The sequence below is a fragment of the Pelobates fuscus genome, chromosome 11 (assembly GCF_036172605.1).
Source record: "Pelobates fuscus isolate aPelFus1 chromosome 11, aPelFus1.pri, whole genome shotgun sequence".
Classification (NCBI taxonomy): domain Eukaryota; kingdom Metazoa; phylum Chordata; class Amphibia; order Anura; family Pelobatidae; genus Pelobates; species Pelobates fuscus.
The window spans coordinates 14,619,877-14,638,335 of NC_086327.1; the positions used below are offsets into that span (position 1 = coordinate 14,619,877).

The 18,459-nt window shown below is 39.1% G+C and overlaps 1 protein-coding gene across 1 annotated transcript in view; it reads right to left on the bottom strand.

The window, feature by feature from the left end:
- Positions 1-2,906: 2,906 nt before the first annotated feature.
- The window catches only part of LOC134576737 (B-cell receptor CD22-like), a 32,561-nt gene continuing 17,008 nt past the window's right edge, over positions 2,907-18,459 (bottom strand). The window contains exons 5-9 of the mRNA XM_063435452.1: positions 15,290-15,559; positions 13,057-13,317; positions 8,376-8,473; positions 4,038-4,112; positions 2,907-3,029 (exon numbers count right to left, since the gene is read on the bottom strand). Of these exons, the coding sequence (XP_063291522.1) occupies positions 2,907-3,029; positions 4,038-4,112; positions 8,376-8,473; positions 13,057-13,317; positions 15,290-15,559 (827 nt within the window). The remainder of the gene's footprint in view (positions 3,030-4,037; positions 4,113-8,375; positions 8,474-13,056; positions 13,318-15,289; positions 15,560-18,459) is intronic.

Sequence of the window (18,459 nt, forward strand, 5' to 3'; positions counted from 1 at the left end):
TCCCCTCCTCAGCCCCTGTCCCCATCTCAGCCCCTGTCCCCACCTCAGCCTGTCCCCACCTCAGCCCCTGTCCACACCTCAGCCCCTGTCCCCACCTCCCCTTCGTCAGCCCCTGTCCCCTTAGTCAGCTCCTACCTCAGCCCCTGTCCCCTACCTCAGCCCCTGTCCCCCCTCCTCAGCCCCTGTCCCCCTAGTCAGCCCCTGTCCCCTTAGTCAGCCCCTGTCCCCTACCTCAGCCCCTTTCCCCTTGGTCAGCCCCTGTCCCCTTGGTCAGCCCCTGTCCCACCCTTCCCTGCTCCTTTCCCCCCTCTCAGCTCCTGCCCCCTTCCTCAGCCCCATGCCCCCCACCACAGCCCCATAACATCCCCACTACAGCTCCTCTCCCCCAATTGCAACCCATATTACCCACACCACAGCCCCTTTCCCAAATTGTAGCCATCAACTTGCTTCAGCCCCTATCCCCCCGTACATTTCCTAAACCCCCAATTACAGCTTATAGCCTCCACTACCACCCCCTGTCCCCCACTACAGCCCTGTCCCCTTACTCAGCCCCTGTCCACTGGTTTTAAAAGTGTAAAGTTTGGGTGTGTGTGTATGAGTATGTCTGTGTGTATGAGTATGTCTGTGTGTGTCAGTATGTCTGTGTCAGTCAGTATGTCAGTATGTCTGTGTGTGTGTGCGTCAGTATGTCTGTGTGTGCGTTAGTATGTCAGTATGTCTGTGTGTGTGCGCATCAGTATGTCTGTGTGTGTGCATCAGTATGTCTGTCTATGTGTGTGCCAGTATGTCTGTCTATGTGTGTGCAAGTATGTCTGTCTATGTGTGTGCAAGTATGTCTCTTTGTGTGTGCCAGTTTGTCTGTGTGTGTGTCAGCCAGTATGCCTGTGTGTGTGTGTGTGTGTGTGTGTCAGTATGTCTGTCTGTCTGAGTCAGTATGCCTGTAACAGTGTCTTTCTGTGTGTGTCTGTGTGAGTACCAGTATGTATCTCTGTGTGTGTGCAAGTATGTCTCTGTGTGTGTGCCGATTTGCCTGTGTCAGCCAGCATGCCTGTGTGTGTCAGTATGTCTGTCTGTCTGAGTCAGTATGCCTGTAACAATGTGTCTTTCTGTGTGTGTCTGTGTGCCTGTCAGTGAGTGTGTGCGTGTGCCTGTCAGTGAGTGTGTGTTTTTTAGTGTGTGCCAAATCAGCAAGTGTGTTTGCCTGTCATTGATTGTCTGTTTAGGTGACTGCTTCCCCCCCCCACACACACTTTCAATCACATGGGAAAGGTGTTTTTACTCTCCTCTTGGTGCAATGGGCCACTTGACTGGATTTGCCCCCCAGGCCTAAGGCTGCCAGCCCTCCCCTGCCTCAAACCATAGAAATTAAAATAGAAAAACTAAATGTGGTGAAAGTCTTCTGGCTATTGCAATGATCTCTACACACTGAGGGAGAGGGAGTTATGGGAGAAAGAGGAGGAGACACAGGAAGCACAGACTTCAATAGACAATCTAAGACCATGTTCTTAGCAAATATCTCCTGGACCGAGTGGTGTCTGTAGGCACATGTTCTGTATTCATAATAATATCATCATATTACTAAACTATGAAATATTAATAAGGCTAAAATATTCAAAATCCTATAGGTGTCTCTATGTGAGGGAGGCATTGGTAGATTCAAGTGAAAATAACCTTGAAAGCTATGAAGTTAAGGCTCCTGGAGGTTGTCTATATTAATGTTAAAATTTATTCTATGGCAATTGAAGTTTCTAAATAAAATAAAATAAACTAATTAGTCTAGAGCTGAGTGGATGAACCAGTTAAATTATAAGCAATAGGGAAGAAGATGGGATGGAAAGTAGGCAAGTAAGAGGAAGAGCGATAGATAAATATGGACTTACAGTGAGACTAATGTCAAAGCCACATCCTGGGCAATCATATGTTGAAAGAAAGAAAAAGATGACGAATGTCACTTGTGAAAATTGTGGCTTTGTTACTAGCAAACAGGTCTGACACAGGATACAATGCACAGGAGTAAGCTTGTTACAGACAGAAACATAGAAACATAGAATGTGACGGCAGATAAGAACCATTCGGCCCATCTAGTCTGCCCAATTTTTTAAATACTTTCATTAGTCCCTGGCCTTATCTTATAGTTAGGATAGCCTTATGCATATCCCACACATGCTTAAAATCCTCTACTGTGTTAGGATTTAACAATCTTTGAAAGGTTGCATATGTTGTTGTTATTTACTAGAAAAGGTTATTTCCACAATGAGGTGTATATTAATTATATGTATTATATTTTTTTTCCCGAAAATCCACTAGGACATATCCAGCTATGTTTTCAAAGATTTCTTTATTGTGATGGCTTCTTGAAATTGGTCTCTTCAACATAAATTTGGTCGTAAATTCTGGGCTGAAATAAAAAAAAATATATATATATAAATATATATGTTCATAGTTTATAGAACGATGGAAACGATAGAAATCTGTAGAACTATTGGTTTTTATATAGAAGCAGGACAACAGTAAAGATAAAAAGATAATGAAAAATATAACAAAGGTAATATGTGACCATGTCCTAAGAAACCTTAGAATGTAATATACAGTATATATCACTGAAATGTTGATCTTTATGTCTTGCACTTATAAAGAAGCACTTTAAACTATGAGATAATCTCTACTATTACTATTAATACATGTGTATATATACACAAAGATGCAAAAGTTTTATGTAGGTGATTAAAATGATGGACATGTTAATTGTTTGTTTTCATCAATTAGAAAATGATAAAGTGAGTGATCACAAAAAAAATGTAAATCAAATCAATATTTTGTGTGACCACCGACTGTCTTTAAAACAGCATTGGATTCTTCTATGTTGGCCCGTTACAGTCTCAGATATAACATTATGATTCATCAGTTCAGAGGTCTGCTGCCATTTTTCTACACCCCAGTTCCTGTGATTGCTGCATAATGTCTTCCATATCAGAGGAATAGCTTTTTGTGGCAAGTCTTACATGAACACCACTTCTGTCTAAGCTTCCCTGAACAGTAGATTAATATACCAGGTAGCTTTGGCTAATGCTAATTCTGTGCTTATGGCATGGCTGGACATCTTCCAGGTGTGAAAAGAAACAAGCATTGTATGTCTTCCATATGCTGCACTACATTTCCTTGGTTGACCCCTGCATCTACATTCCTCAACATTGCCCGTTCTTTTGTTGTCTTCAGAAGCTTGGACAGCACATCTGAAATGTTGCCTCGCTAATGCAGCATACCTACCTTGTATATTCTTGCCATAGTCTACGACGTTTGACATTAAACTGTCTTCATTACCCTCACCTTGTTAGCTTGGCTTTTCCTCATCTAGTTTTTATTCGTTCTACATGGCTATTGCGTATTCACTTAATGATTGTTGTTTAGCCAACATAATAAACGAATGAGCAATAGCACCTATCAGTCATCATTTTTAATCATGCATCTGATTAGATGTCTGCAAAATCCCTGACTTTGTAAGCAACCTCAGAGATGCCACATATATTGTTATACATGATGTGCAAGCTGTACTATCTCATGTGCATGAATTACCTACTTGGGGCTCAAAGCACTATAATTATGCTGGAGGTCTTCCTATCTTAGGCAGACCACATAGTACCCCCTCACAGTACCCCAACTTCCAACTGACTCATAAAGCCAGGCAGTAGGTCACACACATGAGCTATTAACCCGAATGATTTAATTATTTCACGGGCACAAAATATTCAAAGCATGTGCACACATTAGCTTTTTGTACACCTTCCTAACACTTTTCCACAGTAGCGTATGTAAATTGTATATGCACATTTAATAATTATGCTTTTTAAAAGACAGTACATACACTCATAATTTGGGCCTGTATCTTCATTTTGAAGTGCACTGTATGAGGGGTTGTAAGGACAGGATATAGTGACTAAAATCTCATGACTAGATCATTCGTACCATTATTATAATTTATAATTAAAATAATTAAATGAATTAATTAATAAATACCAGATATTGAATAATAGAGTCACCTTTAACTCATCATAATCTGGACCTATATCATTCCTTTGAAGATCACTGTATGTGGCATCATAGTTGGAGGAATCCTGAAAACATAAACAAAAATAAAGTAATAAATACAGTTAGATGCTAATTTTTTATAATTAAAATTCTCTTTTGAAGAGAAGGTAAGGGTTTCATGAAAATGTAGTTATGTTCACATGCTTTATAAACATTATAATAGATAGAAATCTCCCACTTAATTTAGTGGAGAAACAAAAGATAAGGATAGATATCACAAAGGAAACAAAGATGGACAAAAGGCAGAGAGAAGGAATAGAGAGATGAGTCAATAAAAGAGACATATGGGAGAGAACAGAGAGAGAGGTTGAAATAAGAAAGTAGAGATAAAATAAGAGAGAGACAGGTTCATAGAAAAATGTGGGGCAAATGTTTATTCTCATTTGTCAAATACCTGGATTAATACTAAGAAATTAATATTTAAGGATGATTTTCTTTTAAATTAACCTAAAAAAATTAATGTAAATAATCAGATCATATTAATAATTATTCCCACCTTATTGTGATGTGTGGTGTAGCATGAAACTCCCTGACACTTTTTCAACCTATTCCGTGAAAAGGAAAAGAAAGTAACAAAGAAAGATAGAAAGAAAGAGAGAAAGAAAAAACATCATTACTTTTTATTAATGGGTATTACATTTGCAAGTGCACAGAAAGAAAAACTGGTGAGAGGAGACATTACACAATGTAACGTTGCTAGATTTCCTGTAACCTAATTTACTGGCTCCTTGGGGTTTATTCACTGAGCAGTTATATGCGATTAATTTAAAAATAAATTAAAAAAGACAAAGTAGTACACTTTGAAGACTAGCAAAGCTTGAGTTTTTATGATCATTTTTTTTTAAATTTAGTTTTTAGTTCAGCACATCTAGTTTTATAATGAAATCCTGAATTTTAGTGCAAAAGCTTTTCAAATAATGTAATATTTTTGCATACACTTTTAAAGTATTTAATATTTTGAAAATGAATATTTTATTTTTTTTGTATTCTTTATTTTTGTTATGCAAAGAATAAACATATTCGGCTTGCATCGCCACAACAGCGGGGCAAACAAAGCAGTTTCATACATGTGTTAACGGTAACATAGCGAGTATGTGCACAATTATTATATTTTATGTGTACTTCATGCTGTACAGTATAGTCTAGACTAGGTAACAAATTGTGTGTCGCTAGTTTGAGAACATTACTAGACAGGAATACAGCAGGTATAAGATAGTCTTTCGATGCTAAGTAAACATTTTCCGTGGAGTGTTGCGCTAGCTATTAGGTGCGACCAGGTATAGTAGGCATTACATTCTGTTTACACAGTTTAGGTCTATTGTTAGTGATATTGGAAGGTTCATCGTGTGAGTGGCATAAGAGTGTTACCCCCCTCTGTTCCCCTGTGTTAGAGTGCAAATGGGTTCGTGCTGAGGCCAGGTGCATGTGTGCGTGGAGGGTGCCTGTGTACAATGTTAGGTCTGCGGTGTTATACGTGGTGAATCTTTAATATGTGTGTGGCCGCGGTCCTGGCCTCTGTGCGGCTATCCCAGTAATGAGTCATCCTATGCCCTGTGGGCTCGTGTTGGTCTCCCATTGTGTTGGATGGTGCTTCGTCCTCTGTGGACCGATGGTGGTGGGGTGAGCGGTGCCTTTGTGGGGAGGCAGTCCCATTGGCGCGCTTTGTGTGGCCCCTTTTAGCTGTCTCAGTGGTCGGTGCGTTCGCGGTCTGTTGTTAAACCGGTGCAGGTGAGCAGCCATTGCCGTTGATGTAGGGGTCATGGTGCGCCGTTTTTCCCCACTAGCTCCGTAGGCTGCACCGGTCCAGGATCTCTGCGCTTGGGTGAAGTGACTTTTGGCGCATGGCTGTGGGTGCCCCTTTAACTTTGGCTGCTTTTTGTTGGCTGCTCCTATTCTTGTTGCGGTGCCCGGTGCCTGCTTGCAGAGTGGTTCATTTTTTGTGTCTGCTCGGCTTGGGAAAGAAGTGCCGTGGGGTTGCTGTGTCCCGGTTCGGATCTGCCCACGGCAGGCACCGTGTTGTGTGGTCCGGTGGGGGTTCCTGCTCTGTGGGCCAAGTGAGGGCCTCCAGTTTCCCCCAGAAGGCTCTGAGTATGTGGTTTAGACGTTGCTCTGTTACCCACCAGGCTGCGCTTAGGGTTGCGTTGCGTGAGCCATCCGCCATTTTGAGATCTGTACTGGTTCTCTCTGGGCCCTGTGGGCTTGTTGCTTGGGTGTTCTCTTGGTGTGGGGATCTTGTGGGGCTGACCCGGGATAACCCCCACCGGGCAAGAGGGGGGGGAACGTGGGTTCCGATGTGGGGTTTCATCCGTATTCGGCGGCGGGAGAGCGGCCGTCTCCCCCATGCCCGCCATGCTGGTAGGCCTCTCTGGGGTTATCGGTACATACCAGAGCTGATGTTGGTTATCGGGTGTGGTTTTGTGCGCCTCGAGCCTCCCTTTCGCCGGGAGGCCTTTTGTCTGTGATTTGATGCCTTGTTAGGGAGGTTTTCCTCCATTTTGTCGCCCCATTTTGCAGGAGCCGCCGAGGTAAGCGTCCTCTCGGCTCAGCGGTCAGGCCACGTCCCCTATTATTATTTTTTTAATTCCTTATTTATTGTTTTTTTCAGTCCAAAAGGTAACAGAAAGAAACATTGTGGTTGATGTACACTGCAGGTTCATACTTGACACAACTCAAAGCATGAGTGTTTGATTGTAGGAACAGAGTAAGCTTATTACATTTTGCATAAACAAGAGAGGTAACATTCATACGTGGCTACATTCTCTTTTATTGAGGGGTCTGTTGAGCTGGATCTAGGTCTACTTGTCCTTTGGTCCGATCCTTTTACAGTCTTTATTGTTCAAGTTCTGGTGCTAATGTATTGTTTTTACACCTCAAGGGCGGTGCGTAGATTACTTGTATCCAATTAACCACTTAAGGTCTGAGCCAAATGTACACATTGTGATCAAAATAAAACGGAAACAAAACTTGGAATTTGACTATATGTCTGTTCACCTCTTTCATATTAAGTGCACCCACACCTATTATATTTCATTTTATTCAGGAGAAATAGGGCTTTCATTTAACATCAAAATTTAGCTATAGAACATAATTTAATATGAATAAAATGTAAAAAAAAATGTGAGAAATTAAGAAATGTTATTTTTTTTAGTTCTGCATGACATTTTAACTGTGAATGTCATAATACTGTTTGCTTTTACAGCAATAAAATACACATATTTGTACTCAGTGATGTCACACATGTAAAACAGTACACCCCATGTACGGGTTTTATGGTGTTTTGGGAAGTTACAGGGTCAAATATAGCATGTTACATTTATCATTTTTTTTCACATTGAAATTCGCCAGATTGGTTACGTTGCCTTTGAGACCGTATGGTAGCCCAGGAATAAGAATTACCCCCATGATGGCATACCATTTGCAATAGTTGACAACCCAAAGTATTGCAAATGGGGTAAGTCCAGTCTTTTTTAGTAGCCACTTAGTCACAAACACTGACCAAAGTTAGTGTTAATATTTGTTTGTGTGTAAAAAAATGCAAAAAACTAATTTTAACACCAATTTTGGCCAGTGTAATTCTCATTCCTGGGCTACCATACGGTCTCAAAGGCAACGTAACCAATCTGGCGAATTTCAATGTGAAAAAACTGAAATAAAAGCCTTATATTTGACTCCGTAACTTTTGAAGACACCATAAAACCTGTACACGAGGAGTACTGTTATACTAAGGAGAGTTTGCTGAACACAAATATTAGTGTTTCAAAACCGTAAAATGTATCGCAGCAATATCGTCAGTGTAAGTGCCGTTTGTGTGTGAAAAATGCAAAAAACATCACTTTCACTGATGATATCATTGTTGTACTACATTTTACTGTTTTGAAGCATTAATATTTGTGATGAGTTCTGATACTAAAAAAGTATAGAAAGAAGAGGGAAAAAAGATCCTATATTGGACGCTCTAAAACTGGAAAAAAATAGGAATCCACCAAAACCTATATAGACAATATAATAGGGAGAAATTGCATTGAACAAATAGCAATCAAAGAATCCAGGAGCTAACCAATAAATAGTTGTGGCAAAAACATCTAATATAGCACAATATTGTTGAATCTGGAGAAGGAATATAATAAAATAAAATAAAAATGTAATGAGACGTGTAAACCTCCAATCATTAAATTGCAAAAGACGTCTGTATGGTATGTATACCCTTCACCTGAAAAATAGAAATATCCCAGGGCAGGGGTAACTTAATACCAAATAATATACTTCCATACAATGAAAGATAAAAATACTGGTTGCTGGTACAAATCACATAAATGATATAATAAGGCAAAAGCCAGTATTAGGAACTGGTTGCCATAAGCAATATAGGAACTATCGCCCAAAACAACTGGGAATAAGAATAAGATTTATTGCATATAAAAATAATTAAATATAAAAATAATTGTAGAAATCAGTCCACTGTCACAACATCAGATCTTTTGAGGTAAAAATTGCACAGAAACCTTATTCACAGGTACAGATGGATGCGGATGTTCTTCACACTCCAAAGTCTCAAATCCGATCGCCGGTGAGGACGGCATGCGTGCCACAGTGCGTTCCACCTCAGCCTCACTTGGGGGGGAAGCTGCACTGCTCGTCGGATGATGATCGTGAGATGCCTGGAATCCGGGATGCTGGCTGTGCTCTTGTGCTGATACCTCAGTCTGTTGTGCTGTGTAGAAATTCTTATGACTCGTCTGACGCGTTTCGTAGGGAATAGCCCTACTTCCTCAGAGACGTTTGTTAATATTGGTGTTCAGCGAAGTCTCCCGAGTAAAACAGTAACCCATATGTACAGGTTTTATGGTGTCTTGGAAAGTTACAGGGTTAAATATAGTGCTAGCAAATTAAATTCTCTAGACTTTCTGCCTGGGTTACCAGGCAGGTCCCACAAATTTATAATAATAAAATGACTTAATTATGTTAAATTATTACATAAATATATAGGTAGAATAAAATAAAATAAATAAAAATATAATTTTTTAAAAATGATTTTTATATATAGGTATATATACATAGTGATATATAGATATATAATTATGTATATAGATATATATATATAAATAATATTTTTTTCTAAGTGTATTTCGATATCAATATATATATATATATATATATATATATATATATATATATATATATATATATATTAGTATCAAAATACCGTTAGAACGAAATTACACACACACATATATATATTTATATATATATATATTTTATATTCTCTCTCTCTGTATGTGTATGTGTATATGTATGTATGTATATATATATATATATATATATATATATATATATATATATGATCTAAGTCTAGATCATTTAATTTTAAACTGTGTTTTAACTTTATTTTAACTTTTAAAGGCCGCAGGGGGACAACCTGTCATTCTAGGCACTCCCGCTGCTGGTACTGCTATGGACGGCTATTCTGTCCATGTGATCATATGGCCCAGGAGTGCCAGATCGGCAGCAGGGGGACTCCCTGGGATGTCAGGTAAGTCCCCCCATCACAAGCAGATAAGTGCATAGGACGGCGTTGACGTGCTATGCCGCCCGCCGGCGTTTAGAGCTGGGTCCCCATGGACGGCATGGCACACCCACCATCCATAAGGGGTTAATTTCCTAATGTATAGTAACGTTATGGAAAATTATTTATATATATATATATATATATATTTATTTTTTAATTCTTTATTTATCATCTTTTGGTGCATCATATTTAAGTAGTACAGACATATATGTTCGTTGTTTCAATAGTAAACTACAGGTAATATGTCGTTAGAGATTTGCACCATATTTTAGGTCAGGCATGAACAGGTTCAGGAATGACAATAACATGTTCAACAATACATTATGTTCAATGCAAAGGTAATAATATGTTCTGTGTATCCTTCGAGTTAGAAAGAGACATGTTGTACGAAGGAAGTGCATGTGTAGAGAGGTGTTAGTGGGTTAAGCACACCATGTGGGCATAAAATGATGAAGTAGATTGTAAACAAACAAGACTGCGTTAGTAAGTAGGATGCCTTAGGGTTGGGCTCTTCGTGCTGGACTACTTTAGAGTGCCTGTTTGTGTTTAACTAAGTTGAGCATATGAGGGATACATCTAGAGTAGTTGCCCCTAACCAAGGGGGAAGCGGGGGTGGGGTGGGGGGAGTGTTTCAGATGCTAAGTGTTTATGCAAATGTTGTGCTGGCTCTTATTTGTTTTAGGAGCCCGGGTTAATAGGACAGTGACTTGTGGGAGTGGAACATATGCAAAACAAATTAGGAACTCAAAATGAAACGTGTGCAACAGTTATACTAGCCAGACTTGTGTTATCAGTCCTCCCCCGTTCAAGGCACAGGAGGTCGTGATCTGCTGGGTCTTTGTACAAACAAAGTTATGTTTTTGGGATCCCATGCCTCCAAAAGGAGGTCTCCCCAGCGGCATAGCTGTTGGATTGGGCAGTCCCTGGGTGGCAAGGTTATGACATAGGTATGACATTGGTAGTTCCATCATGGGTTACCTCTAGTGTCCCGTTAGCATCCCACCTGTAGGATATGCCTGCTGATATTAGCTGTGTGGTGACTGGACCATATGATTTGCACCACAGGAGTGTGGCTCTCGACAGGTCTTGGTAGAACGTTAGTGAGGAGTTCTCGAGTGTCAAGGGTCTCTTGCCTTTCAATCCCGACATGATGTGTATCATGTCTTGTACTGTGGCACATCGGAGGATGACATCTCTGGCTTTCGGGGACCTTGGTTGGGAAGGGCCTGACAGGTGGTATACCATGTCAATAGTGATTTTCTTTGTCACGGCATGGGGAAGCACAGCAGGTAGAATGCGCCTGATGTAATGTGGTATTTCTTTGGCCGAAACCCCCAAGGGGATGCCTCGCATTTATAAGTGCGAGCAGCGTTGCTGGTCTTCCATGGCTGTCATTTTGAGTGATAGATACGTTTGTTGTTGTGAATATGTTTGATTCAGTCTCCCAGTGTGTTTAGGTGGGCATGTACGGTCTCTACCTCTTCTTCAGTAGCTCCCACCCATTCCGTGACTGCGTGCAATTTAGTTTTGATGAGGGCTGTCGGCCACCAGGAGTTTGTGGGTGGCTGCCAAGAGGATCTTTAGTTCACATTTAGTAGTTGAAGCAGAGTCATCTGAAGACTCCGGTGGTGCCCAGGCGAGTCAGGCCTTTGCTGTAGTGGAGTGTCTACCCTGTCAGGCTGTTGTGCCTAAGGGTGTTCAGGTAAGTCAGGTCTTTGCTGTGCTGGGTTGTTTGCCCTGTAAGGCTGTTGTGCCTGAGAGTGTTCAGGTAAGTTAGGCCTTTGCTGTGCTGGATTGTATGCACTGTCAGGCTGTAATGTCGAAGGGTGCCAAGGTAATTCAGGCCATTGCTGTGCTGGAGTGGGTGCTCTGTCAGGCGCCGGCGGTGCTTCCGTGGGTGCAGGCTAAAGCTATACAGACCCTCAGCCGCAGCAGTGTCCCTCAGCCGCGCCTTCAGCCGCGCTGTGTTTTTTGGGGGAGCGGCGTCCCATAGCCAGCATGTAAACAAGGATGTCGGCTAGCGCCGGTGAGTGAGTGATGTCGGCTTGTTCTGCTGAGTGTCCGTGCAGGAACTCCTCAAGGTCTAGGATCGATGGCATGAGGTAGGCCCAGGCCTTGCATCTCTGTTTCGGTAGCTTTTGTGGCTGAAAGAAAAACATCGATCGATGCGGTTTGCTGCACTGAGGAGGGCTGGATATGTTGTACGGCTGGACGTGTCTTAGAAAAGCCGATATTGAAGGGATTGCTTCATAGATTTGGGGAGCTGATAGAAATAGTGTCCTAACAGGTCAGGTAGCAAGCTCCACCCCCATACAATATATTTTGAAAATCATTTAAAAAGTTTATCCACAAATATTAAATAGTTTTAAAAGTTCCAAAAATATTAAATTGAGTGTCAAATTTCCAGTCTTATTGCATCTAGAGTAGAGGAAATTGACCAACAATATGAAAGAATTTATGTCCCAGACAGGTTTTGGAATAATATCTATAATAATTATGTGATGGTGAACTTTCATTATTAAAATGTTTAATGGGATAGATAACTACTTAAACATTTTACCTCCAACAAAGACCGATGATCACCAGAAACACAACAAGACAGATGATTCCAGTCACCACAAATATCAGAGTGTGTTGGTTGTTGACTAAAAGAAACATGTCCAGATTAGTAAAATGTGTCAAAACTATTTTTCACCTGGCTTTGTTAAGAGTGGTAAACATCAATAGTATTCAGTACTTAATTACTTAAAATCTTACTGATACAGTTACCAAATGACAATAAAATGCTAAAATAATGAGCAAAACTAAACAAAGTTACTGGAGGGACCTTGCATATTTTGCACATTTGATGAATGAATACAATTTTTTTCCATTTCAGAACTTGAGTAGAAATCATTTGGGGATTACACATTTAGGTATTGCCTCACTTTTCCAACATTCCTAAAGGAATATTTCAAGCACTAAAATCACTAAAGCGTGCTGAATGCAGAACGATGGACCCCAAGTAAGAAGTCACGTCATCCTAAAATGGTTTGACATCTTAAAATTGGAGGGTACCAGGGCACTTTAAACACCATAGTCACTACAGCACACTGACACTGTCATAGGATGCCACCTTTGCTGTAAGTTCCAAGTGGAAGCATTCACGGGAAATAAAAGCACAGCCATGAAAAATTCAAGATTGCCTCTTTAGGTAGTACACTGGCTCAGGTATAGAAACAGGGTTAAAGATGTTTCAGTACAGCATATAGCCGAAGGGTCATTTAAATTCCTCCAGATCAGTAAACAGGTTATCACACAAAGAACAGATAGCCACACAGAGAAGGAGAAGATCTACCAATTAGATCAATGTTTTATGCTAGTTCTGCTTTATGCAATGCGTTTTTATTTTTTTACTTGCATACCTGTTTCTGGATCTGTGATGGTAACAGTGACAGGTTCAGACATGGATTTCCCAACGTCATTGGAAACCTCACATTGATAATTCCCCGATGATATTACTGTGGCTTTAATGATCAGAATCTTTTCAGTTTTATTGTGTTTCAAAGAACCATTATGAAGCCAGGCATATTGAGTTGGTTCTGGGTTACCACTACTGAACACACATTCCATTTTCACGCTGTCTCCTTGTTTTTCCAGATGAATTCTGACACCTTTGGCTCTATCTGTGGAAACACATGTACGCACTATTTTTACTAGCTTACCATTTTAAGAGATATACGGGTTGTGTCGTAACTATCTTTCTCTTGTAAAGCTTTCTTACTGTGATGTATTTGTGCAAAATGTATCTTTCCGTTTGTTTCACTGAATATTATACTATTAGAGATGGATAAAATATTACTTACATCATACCTACTTTGGCTAAACATTCCTATCATAAAAGGGTTCACTAAAAAGTGAAGAGGTGAGTAATAAAAGTGAATCAAAAGAAAATAAAAAAAAATGTAGGATCCATCACAATTGTAAAAAATACACAAGTCAGTAATGTATTCTGTTTAGCTATTTTATCTCAAATGTGAAATTCCCTTTGAATACACTTTAAAGTTCAGATAATCCTCGCTTAAGTGAACAACCCTGTCACTTTATTTTAACCCTATCATGACACTGGACAGAAATTTACGTCATGGCAGTCCTACTCTTAAGGACGCAAGATGGAAAATTTCCATTTTTACTAAAATTAACTCCAGATCGCTGCTATCATAAATAAGTGAGAAAATAATACACGATGAAAGAAAACTCAATAGGAGAAGAAATATTTCCAGTACATTTATCTCATGTAGTAGAATCCAGTCCAATATCAGAGGGAGTTTGACCTTTTCTTCTTGCCAGTTTTTCTCAAGGTTGGTTGTTCCTTGTTGACCTCCATTTACAGATCTACAGCTAACTAAGACTGAGATGCAGACATAGACTTGGCACATACAGCACATTGACCGCTTCCTAACATCATCCAATTTAATAATAGCTAGGGTCAACATCTTGTTGAATTTTTATTTTTTTTTGTAAGTAAACAGGAGGGTATTTTGCTTTATTTCATTTTTTTTCCATCTAACTACTTCTTCTACATATTTTACTTTATCTACTTTTCATTTAATGCTAAACAGATGTTCAGTTATCGCAATAAAATTATTCTAAAATAATGTTTTACGGAATTAGTGGGTTCTTTCAGCAGGATTATGCACCTTGCCACACTGCAAAAAATGTTCTGGAATGATTTGAGGAACATAATAAAGAGTTCAGTTGTGTTGCATTGGCCTCAAAAATTCCACAAATCTTAATCCAATTGAACATTTGTGGGATGTGCTGGAATAACAAATGCAATTCAATGAGGTCCAACCTTGCAACTTGCAGAACTTAAAGGGACACTATAGTTACCAGAACAATTACAGCTTAATGTAGTTTTTCTGGTGAGTATAATAGCCCCCTTCAGGCATTTTCATGTAAACACTGCCTTTTTCAGAGAAAAGGCATTGTTTACATTGCCCCTAGGGACAACTCCAAGGGGCCACTCCTCAGATGGCCACTGGAGGGGCCTCCTGGCTCTGTGCTGCACAGTAAGCAGCCCTGCCGTTCAGCGTCCTGACGCTCTGCATGGGGACGCTGCATTTTCCTCATAGAGATTCAATGCATCTCTATGAGGAGGTGTTGATCGGCCAAAATGGAGTTTGGCCCCATCCCCTTGCCGATTTTAGCCAATCCCATAGGGAAAGCATTGGATTGGCTAAAAATCAGCCATTTTGATGATGTCACCAAGGGGGGGGCGGGGCCAGCACTGGCAGACCTGTGGAGAGCTGAAAATAAGGAGTTTTATTGCTGTTATTTGTATTGCTGTTATTTCTCTTGTTTGTATTTACCCCGTCTTTGAAGATTGTAAGCTTATTTGAGCATGGCCTTCTACATCTCTTGTCTCTGTTATATTATGTATATCAATGACTTGTCAAATATCCATTCTATAACTGTAAATAAATGCTAATAATAATAATAATAATAATAATAATTATAACAATAATAATTATTATTATAATAACAGTGGGCATTTCCCCTTAACCTTTTATCAGTTAAATAGTGTTAGAGTTACTGTTAGAGTTACTGTTTAAAGTGAATAATTATAATAATAATTGTCTTTCAGTCAGTACTTACATTTTACAGGAAGCTCTATAATAGAAGAATTTCCTGTACCGAGCTCATTCCTTGCAGAGCAGTAATATTTATTACTGTCCAGGTTTACATTCAAGATTTGTAATTTTTCAGCATTTTTTTTTAACTTTGTAGTTGAGTTTTTCTCAACCTTGTACCACTCGTAGGACGATGGTGCAGGATTAGCCCGAGTAATGCATTGTAAGGTCACAGTATCTCCTTCTCTCATCTCAGTTTTGTCTAATACTTTAATACCCGTATTCTTGGGAGGAACTGTTTAGAAGAAAAATAATAATAATAATGTAAACAACATTTTAAAGTTTTTAAGTAACTAAAGTAAGTAACTAATTTAGCTCAAACAATTTAAGTAAAACAATAGGTATAACACAACCTAAAACCTTCAGGTGTTAAACAATGTCTTTGAGTTGCACTGATTTACAATAAAGAATTGTATTACCAAATTATTACCTCGATCTTGGGTTCCACTAAGGAAGATTATGGTCGATATCCTTTATTAAAAGATAACTCTGTGATCACTCAAAATGACAGTAGATTATTTAAAACAGTAGATGAGTTGCCATAGTAAGTTCTTATGATGTGAATAAATACTTGACATTTTTGCTTATGATTTTGGTTTGAAATACATTTGTAAGATACAAAACTATATTTTTGTGCATGCTATATCTTACTATGCATTTCCTATAAATGTAGGTAATTGAAGCAGTACCACTATTAATTAATGCATGTTCAGGGTCTTGTCCCCAATTTCATTTTTTATTTATGTATAAATGATGTCCTGACCAGATCCCTCTTGATCTTCAAATGTTTTGCTGTTAGATAGGTTGTATGAATATCTTACCTTTTATTATTGACATTGTGATTTTTATTAAGTACTTTATGTTTATTCTTCATTCAGACTTTTATGCATTCCAAAAAAACATAATAAAACATATTAAATACACGCATCCTAAAGGTCTTTTGATCAAACTCATACAGTCTCCTTTATGTTCTCTGGTAACCGTTTTCACCTTCCAGATAAATGCTGGGTTTTCTATCTGCTTATCATTTACTGACATCTTCTCATTGACAGTTCCTATTGCAGAGCCATGGGCTACATTTTGCAGGGTCACCAACATTGGTCTATGGGACCACATGACAGCTAACTATAAACAGCCAAATTTCCTCTTTTGTTGTTTAGCTCTCTGAGTTTGGTGAATTCCTCTGATAAAATTGCTGAGTTTTGTCTTATTTTCTTATTTAGTGTGATCTCTGCATTATTGTCCAAGTTTTTTTTTTCATTATTCTATGTCTGTTGTCCACACCAACACTTTGACTAATTTTTGACTAAAGTTTTGCCCAGGGAGGAATTTCCAAAGCCCATCTTGAGATATACAGGTGATGCACAACAATAATTTTTCTAATAGCACTGTGGGGAGTTAAATGTATACACTCTCAGAGAAACTTCAACGACCAGGCCAGAGGTGGTGCCATGTTGATGGGACCCACAAAGTAGAAACTGCAGGTCCATGGCTGGTTTCTGGTCACTGATCCTTTTGATATGTCAAACAACATCCATTCCTAAGGTTGCCTGCTTTAATGAAGAACGAAGTTTGAAACAAGTCAATCTGGGATAGATATAGAAACATGATTTCTCAGATTTCTGTGCCCATGGTGGACTTTCAAAGCGCAACTTGAGATATACAGGTGATGCACCACAATCATTTTACTAATAGCAATGTGGGGAGTTTAATTTATATGCTCTCAAAGATACTTCAACTTCTAGGCCAGAACTGGTGCCACGTTAAACTACTGGATTATCATATTATAGAGTTATCAAAATAGATTTGGATTCTGTTAAAACAAATACTTAATGCCATAACTGAACAGCAATTCTTTCGCTGACATATATGAAAAATTGGTATTCAATTATAAAAGATATGCTTAGATACTATTTGTAGCTCCGTTCACTAAGTGAATTGATGGTTTTAAAGAGACAAGAAAAAAGTAGGTAACAGTGACAATGATGTCACAAGCTCTCTTAATTACTTCAGATAGAGCTGAGCTTGAGATTCTTTAAGTGAATTTTTAATAAGGAGAATATTAGCTAAGGAGCTGCTAGTCAAAAGAAAAGGATAAATAGAAAGAGGTATTTGAAAAAAATAGATTGTTACGGTTGCCTCCAGGCTAGCTGAAAGTTGGACCGTAGAAAGGATGCTCCTAGCTCTCACCAAAGGACCATCAGCACCGTAGACACCATAAGTACTGCAGACTCCACGAACCGCCGCCGCTGGGCTGGAATCTCGCTGTCTGCTATCCATCCTGGACCTATGACCAGGCTCCAGGTTCCAGTAGGAGGCAGGTCTGGTGGAACAAGGAAGCCACGCGGAGGACGTTTTGAGCCGGCCAGCAACTGCATTTACTGAACAGCAGGACCGCTCTTCGCTACAAGGGATCAGGGTGACATTGGAAGTTTTGATTTTTATCCTTGTTTCAATAAAGGCTGTTCATCTTTCCACTGGTTGGAGTGAAAGTCTACGTACTAAGGCTGTCAAAGGTAGAGCAGACTCATTTGCTCTGCGTTTGTGAGTTCATTACCTATCTCACCTACACTTTTATATTCTGTGTATTTTACAGTTTTACACTATATATATTTTTAAGTTTTTTATGTTCCTAATACTGGGGTTTTACCTGAAAATTTGCTGCTAGTGTAAGTTGTTTTTACATATTTCTTGCATAATATCACTTTAAGTGTTTTTTTCAGTTCACATGTTTTTCCACTAAAGAGCTGATTATTTATACTATTTTGCTGCTCATATATATGTGATTTTCACTGAATTGGAGCACTTTATATCATTGTTTACACAGATTGTTATAGGTTTATGCTGTTAGTCTATACTTTCTAACATTTTGCAGCTGACATAATAGTCTCTAACAGTCAGCTAGCAGTCCTGCAGCGAACAGGATCTGTGTTTATAGCACAGCAATAAGTGTCTAAATTGGGAAACTGCGTCTATTTTTCGTTTCCGAGATACTTTGTTACTTGATTGTGCTACACCAAAATAATATCAGAGGCTTCACAAGAGCACTGACTTTATGCTTTCTAACGATATTATTTTAAGCCACAATACAATTGCCAGAGTAAAAAGAAGGTCGACTTATAGTCCCCCTACCCC